At 40.7% G+C, this 7,295-nt stretch overlaps 1 protein-coding gene across 1 annotated transcript; it reads right to left on the bottom strand.

The window, feature by feature from the left end:
- Nucleotides 1-286: 286 nt before the first annotated feature.
- On the bottom strand, nucleotides 287-6,700 carry LOC311266475 (GRB2-related adapter protein-like). Its single transcript, XM_084368848.1, has 5 exons — nucleotides 6,487-6,700; nucleotides 6,272-6,369; nucleotides 5,177-5,296; nucleotides 2,037-2,325; nucleotides 287-1,939 (listed from the first exon to the last, which is right to left on the bottom strand). The coding sequence occupies exons 1-5, from the start codon at nucleotides 6,562-6,564 to the stop codon at nucleotides 1,760-1,762; spliced, it is 765 nt and encodes a 254-aa protein (XP_084224974.1). The 5' UTR covers nucleotides 6,565-6,700; the 3' UTR covers nucleotides 287-1,759.
- Between the last annotated feature and the right edge of the window lie 595 nt (nucleotides 6,701-7,295).

The raw sequence follows: 7,295 nt of genomic DNA, 5'->3' as shown, positions 1-7,295 counted from the left end.
GTGATCTTTCATGCTATTTAGCTTTTTTAAGAATATAAATCAGAGTTTCTCAACCTTTTCTGCTAAAAATGCATTAAAAATATATAGAAATAATAAGTTTCACATGTATTTTTTTATAATTACACATATGTCAGACCATTACAAATTATCAGCACCTAAAATTACATGTCAATCGAAAGAAAAAATATGGACAACCTCTCCATCAAATGTTTTCTTCTCGCAAATAAAGGTGAAGATATGTGCATCAAAGCCACACGTGTCTGTCCAGAAAAAATGAGCACAGGTATAACCAGATAATATCACTCTTTATTTGTCTTTTGTACAGTTTACGCACAAGATAAATTTCATTTTCAATAAATTTTTTGAGTACAAGCTGTGGGCGGGAGGACGTTAGGGCTCAGAGGACGGGTTTAAAAAGGTTCAATGAATCCGTCAGTTCAGTTCTGAGCGCTGAAATGTGAAGGAAATATGAAACGTACAGAACAAAGGCGACAACAACCAATCCAAAATAATAATAATGATAGAATAAGAAGGATAAAAACAACAAATACTCAAATTTAAGCAGCAGGAATCAGCAGATGTGTCATTGTTGATTGAAAGGAACTGATTTTCATGATTTAAGATGAAATCTAAAACGAGTTTGGCACAAACTGAGCTTCTTTAACATTGTCAGATTCACACAGGACAGAGGACAATTTAAAAAACGGATCACAATCAGTGCAGCAGAACAAAAGATATCATCTTTTTTTATTCCACAGATTCCTCTTTCTTACCAGTCCTAATGCCTACGTTACCCACAATGCAACTTGACCACCAACAGTTTGGTTGAAGATTCAGGGGGGTGTTAGGTGCTATGCTAACGCAACTGTGAGCTACTTGTATCAAGCAGAGATGAGGAACGGGCTGCAGAGTCCTGGAAAGCTCACATCTTACAACTCCATTTCAAACACGACATCACTTGAGGCAACTTATGAGGCCCCACACAGCTTCCTTTAGATCCACAAAAAGCTTTGTTAAACTTTTTAAGCAAGAATTGTTAAAAAAGTAAGCAGGTAAGCAAGTTTAACAAAGTTTTTGCTTTGATTTTAACACTCAAAAACTAATCAGGACTGTATCAGCGTGGTTTGATCAGCTCGGATTAACAGTGGCAGTAACAACCCACTGACTGTCTTCAGATTCAAATGATGCTAAATCCTGAGTGGTGCAATTAGAGGCGAAGTCCTGCCCCTTACCATGGGACCTTATTTTGGAAGAAAAAAATGTACAGTAGTCAACGGGGAGGGATAAATAATTAATTTGGATCCTGTTGGAGTTGTGCCATGAATCACACATATGATATTTGTCAATTCTAAGACAGATTCCTCTAGTTGAACAGTCGTCAATATGAGCAGATTTATTGTGGTTTTCTGTGTTGGTGATGTATGTTGAGCGAGACGATGTACAAAACTAGACGATATTTAATCATCTTTAGGACAAACAACAACTTTATTGGCTTTAAAAATGTTCTTTTTAATTGACAAACATCATATGTGTAATTCATGGCCCAATTCAAACGGGATCAAAAACGTGACTTCGGCTCTGCATCCCTGCCCGCTTCAGGACAACTGAGAAAACAGGGACTGAAGTCTCTCGTGTAACCAAACTGTTCTAACTGATCAATTACTGGACCGGTTGTTTCCTCACTAGGTCAGTCCTGGGATAAGAAGGTAAGTCACGACAGCCTGAGAATCGGTGACACAGTGTTCAGTTTGATATGTCGTCAGTGGTACAGCGGCTGGACGAATTCGGGCGGGAAGATTCCTACTCGGCCTCGGCAGCGCCCTCTCCAGGTCAGCGAGCTCGAGCAGTCCAGCAGGTCGATGATGTCGCCCCGCAGGAAGTGGAGGTGAGCGGTGTGTGGGGGGGTGTAGTCACAGAGGGCGTGAGCCAGACGGGGTTTCTGCAGAAAAACAGAGCAGAGCCATGACATCAGACGAACAGATGTGCATTTAACGAGCTGCTTATGAAGAATTATGGTGCCTCATGTTTAGTCATACCCCCAGAAGACGTGGGGAGGACTCTCTTTCTGGGTGAGAGTAGAGGCGGGCTGAGAGGAGGGACTCCTGGGAGCTGCTTCTGTAAGGGTTGGGATAAGGGTTACGTCCAGACGGGGTCAGCAGGCGAGGGGACGAGGGAGGGTCTCTGAGGCAGATCACTTTCTCTGCGGCGATGCTGTGAGTTCTGTAGAAGTCCACCAACCGGTTCAGGGAGCAGAACGTCTCCTCCCAGATGCAGTACTGACCGCCCCCCTCCAGCACTCGGAAATGCTCCACCCTGTCACCATAACTGCAAAGTAAGAGGTGTGAGGAGAGTGAAGGGTATGAAGGCAGGTATGCACGCTCCTTTCTGCTCTAACGCCAGTGTGAACACGAGAGCTGCGTTATTCTTCATTCCTCCGCTCGTTTCTTTGTTTAGGAGTTAATGCAGACACTGTGTGCATACCTCTGCACGTGTGGGAGTCTCCAAAATCATCACGGGAGGTAATAAATCGTATGTCAAAAACACACACGCACGTGAATAAACACATCAATCTGGTCTGAGCTGTTTCTGGAAAGCACAAAGCAGTTACCGGTAGGTAGTTAGTGGGCTAAGTAGTTCATCTCATACTGAAACTGGGCAAAGATAACCGTCAAACATCAAAAACAAACACGTGAAACTGTTCAAGAGCTGTTCAAGATCACAACAATAACAAATAGTTTGGAAGTAGGTTGTCTCACTGATACTGTGCCGAGTGAAGATAGAAAGGCATTAGTGATATAAGATGGTATTTAGGGCACAGCTGAATCAGTTTATTAGTCGATTAGCTGATTGACAGACAGTAATTAACTAATTTGATCAGTAATTTTGTTTAGTAATAAATATTCGCTGGTTCCAGCTCCTCAAATGTGAGAATTTGCTGCTTTTCTGTGTTTCATATGAGCGTAAACTGAATATCTTTAGGTTTTGGATAGTTGGTCGGACCCAACGAGCAATTTGTAGAAGTCACCCTGGTCTTTATGAAACATTGAATAGACGACACCCACGCCAGCCACAGTCTGTTCACCCTGCTGCCATCTGGCAAACGATACAGAAGTATTTATTCCCCAGGCTGTGAGCCTCCTGAACTCATCCTCAACAACAACACACAACACTCCATAAAATAGTTGTAGCTGGACTCAAGGACTCGATTATTTTGTTTTTAAACCAACTCAAACAGAACATGATATCTATCCCCGAGGCAACTGTCATTACATGAAGCACTAAATCTTTTATTCCTCTTCCTTTGTGTCTTCTGTTATTTTAAGAATTCTATTGTTAGAAACACAGAGATTACAGAAAGCCTGATTACGTCTCCTTTCTGGGAAGAGTTTGCATGTTTCTGTCCCGTTTCGAAGCCATTTTCATCAAAAGACATGCAAGTAGGTTAATCAAACAATCTAAATTGCCCACAGCTGTGTACAAAACAGCTTGTCTGTCTGCTGCTGTGTCCCACTTTCATTCTACTTACTAAATATATACAGAATATACTCGACATGTACCTTTTACTTGAGTAAAAGTAAAGAGATCATGTTTAAATATTTCTTTAGTTAAAGTGACAGTCACCCATATGAATGAAGTATCAAAAGTACAAGTGACAGTAAATTATATATATTTACATGTATGTGTAAACTGTATAATGTTGTTTTTTATCTGATTGTCAATAAAAGAAAGTAATTTAAAATGTTGCTACTTTGGCTCTGGTGCAGCATGTAATCTGTAAAGTAACTAAAGTAACCAAATCAATACAGTGAAGTAAAAAGTACAATATCTGCCTCCAAAATGTAGTCGAGTGGAAGTATAAAGTAGCAGGAGATAAAAATACTCAGTACTAGTACCTCAAAACTGTACTTAAGTACAGTACTTAAGTAGATGTACTTAGTTACATTCCATCACTGACTGTACTGTGTAAGAATGTTTATCATATACAGCTTTTTCCCATATAAGAAATCAACGTACTTTACAGTTTTATCCTGTAAAATGTGGTGACTTTATGCAGGAAAACTTGCACTGAGACAACACTCAACCTGAAACTTTGCTATATTTAGCTGGTATACAGTAAGTGTGTCAAAGACACAGCAAATTGTTTTTCCAAGAACACGTAATGGTTATTTTTGGATTTCTGAGGTGATCCTGGCGCTGTCTCACCACTGCTGACTATCAATCAAAAAAATGTGGGTCTAGGTAATGAAGGGAGCGTTTAAAGGAACTTTATCGTCTAATCTCGTGAAATGTATTGTTTTGTGTTGCCATAATGTCGTCTGAATAAACTGCAGACATGCTGAGAACTGAAAGATTCTCCTTGAATGAGAAGCTGCAGTTTACAAACTACAAAACGGGACTGATGAACTCTTCTTGAACGTCATCACCCTCTGTTGATCGTCCTGAGGATTACACCGTGGTCGAGTTTGTGTGCCTGAACGTAAACAAAGCACATAACTGTCAGCTCCTGCAGGCAGACAGATGCTGCACCTTAAAACATTATTGTACGTGGTACAGTATGTACATGTACGTCTGTGACATGTGTCCATTGCATAATGTACCTGTGTTTAATTAAAGACTGTGTGGTGTTATGTAATGCCCCGATTATTGAACACATTTCATTTACCCTCAGTGATTAAATAGTCCCACATCAGTGTGCTGACCCAAATTACACCTCACACACACACACACACACACACACACTCTGACAGTCTGTGCGGCTGTTATATTTTTAGCACAAATGGTTCTCGTAGAGCAAATTTAAATAGTCTGACTCTCCACTGACCCTGATACACACTCAAAGACACGTGGACCCTGTAACTTGCTAATGTGCTCAATGTGACAGAAAACAAACTGCAGTACATCATAAAACAAGACGCTGCTGACTGCATGTTTAATGCAGCACGTATATTCTGTCAGCAAGGTGTTAAACTCCAGCAGATGTTAACTGTACGTTAACATCTGCTGAGCGGAGGGCTGATGAGTGGGAAAATACAGCAGATTCAACACATTCAAATATAACCGCTGCACCACAGCACACAAACATTTAGCGAGTCATTAACAGACAACAGAGGAAGGTCACGTCAGTCTGCAGCATCAGAGCTGTCTCATTTCATCTGTGTGTGGTGCGTTTACTGACCTGACAGAGACAGAAAACTCTCCAGGAGCTGATTCGCTCTCCCTCACCAGGAACACTCCGGTGTCCTGCCAGCGCAGACGCTTCTCGGCCTCAAGTCTGGACACCCGGCCTGCAAACCACCTACACACACACACACGAGCATGTAAATTATAATCTCCTCTTGAGATAATATATTTGGCACATACTGGCACAAGCATGAGTGTCATTTGAATGAAAATCAAGACAGTTATGTAGATCAGTGGTTCCCAACCTGGGGGTCTCACAATAACTCTGAGGGGTCACATGTTTTCCTAATACATATATTTTATGTTTAATTTCCACATTTGAAAATCATAATTTCACATGTACAGACATTTTTTGGTAAAACAATTTATATATATAAATTTTTCATGGAAATTGTGAAAACAACATGGCGCATGAAATCACATGAAATTTGCTTCTCCACATTTGAATTCCACATTTTCACATGCAATTGGCTTTTTCTTCACACAAAAATGTATTTTTTCTTTGCTTTTGTGAAATCCCTTTTGAAAATATCACGTGAACTAAAATTGTATCATGGGAACGTAAAATAATGTCACATGTGAACTGGACATTGTCAAGTTATTGGCTTTTCTCACTTCCAAATGAAAATGTCTTAGTTTCAAATTTTAGTCTAATCCCTTTCAAAAATGTCTCATCTGTAATTTGCCTGTTCACATGTAACAGACAATAATGAAAAGACAATAATACCACGTGAACCAGGCATTTTACTAAGTTACTGACTTTCATATAAAAAAAGGGTTTTCATGAAATAAACATATGTTTTCACATGTGAATAAAAGACATTCATATGCAGTTTGCTTTTTAGAATTTCCACATGTTGATTTTAAATACTTTTACATCTTTAGGCCTCGAAAATACCTTCAAATTAAAAAACTCTAAGCTTGAAAATGACTTTTTTGTTTGAGGTCATAATAAGAAGTCACAAGCAGACACCGCTTCTTTTTGAGGGGCCACGATCCAAGAAGTTTGGGAACCACTGATGTCAATGATGGTAGTCAAAGCAATCCACAACTATGATATTATGTTTTCTATCAAGTGATTTGTTTTTACGGATAAGGAAGGAGGGAAATGTAGTTCTCTGGCACGTAGCCACGCTTCCCCCGGATCTCTGCTGTGAACCAGCAAGAATCATCCTCCATTTCTGTCACCTACAAACACACATGCAACATTATTCTTACCGTGTAGACATGCAATCTCTCAACTTTATTAACTTTGGCCAATGTAAATGCCTAAACCCTCCAAACCCAAGCATTGCACACACTCACCTTGATAACGTCCCCTTTCTGGAAACTGAGCTCGTCTGCTTCTGATGCTGTGAAGGAGAAAAGAGCCAGCGCCTCCATGATGAACAGGAGAGTGGAGTCAGCTTCCAAAATAGTTTCACTTCATGAATGAAGGGAGAGGATACAGCTGTGTGATTGGAGCACGGCGGGATGATGATGACAGTCTATTACAGGCTGAGATAATCAGTGTGTGTGTGTGTGTAGGCGGCCGCTCACATCCTGCTCATTAGTTAATGAGGAGAGTTTTCTCTGCGCGTGTGTCCCTCTGTACTTCCATGTGACTGAGCTGGAGAGTGGATGAACACGTGGAGATGGCGGCTGCCCTCTACACACTTTAAACTCTGGGGCTTTAATGAAGCTTTTCCCAAAGGAAATCAGTGACAGCGGAAGGAAGGAAGGAAAGAGAGACGGGGAAGGAGTGAAAATAACCCAGAATAGAGTGAGATGACCTGGAGCGTGTGCGACTGTCTTCTCATGATTATAACAAGTCTTTGCAAAGGTTAAACAACTGCTTCAGCCGATTCACCTGCTCAGTCTTTACATATTTGAAAAAGGTTAATTTAAATCTAACAGCTTAGCATGACAGCAAAGGGAACGACAGTGTTAGGTGTCATAATCTCGTATCCTCTCCTCTTAGATAATGCCTGGCGCCTCCCAGCAGTGGCAGAGACAGTAGGACTAGAGCATCTACCAGGGGTGACTGGGTACTGTAGTTCAGAAAGACAACCTTAGGTCAAACTGCTTTCACAATTAAAGTAGTGGAAAAGTGGAACTCGGTATCTACAAACCCT

Source organism: Pagrus pagrus (assembly GCF_965226575.1).
Source record: "Pagrus pagrus genome assembly, chromosome: 2".
Classification (NCBI taxonomy): Eukaryota; Metazoa; Chordata; class Actinopteri; order Spariformes; family Sparidae; genus Pagrus; species Pagrus pagrus.
The sequence above is the reverse complement of the archived record's forward strand: the minus strand, read 5'-3'. Positions and strand labels throughout refer to the sequence as shown.

What these genes read in the sequence shown, in the direction of transcription:
- LOC311266475 (XM_084368848.1), bottom strand. Translation starts at nt 6,564, where the DNA reads ATGGAGGCGCTGGCTCTTTTCTCCTTCACAGCATCAGAAGCAGACGAG. An exon ending in AGAAAGGGGACGTTATCAAG is followed by an intron (nt 6,370 to 6,486) that starts GTGAGTGTGTGC and finishes GTGTGTTTGTAG; the next exon opens with GTGACAGAAATGGAGGATGA. An exon ending in CCTCCCCACGTCTTCTGGGG is followed by an intron (nt 1,940 to 2,036) that starts GTATGACTAAAC and finishes GTTTTTCTGCAG; the next exon opens with AAACCCCGTCTGGCTCACGC.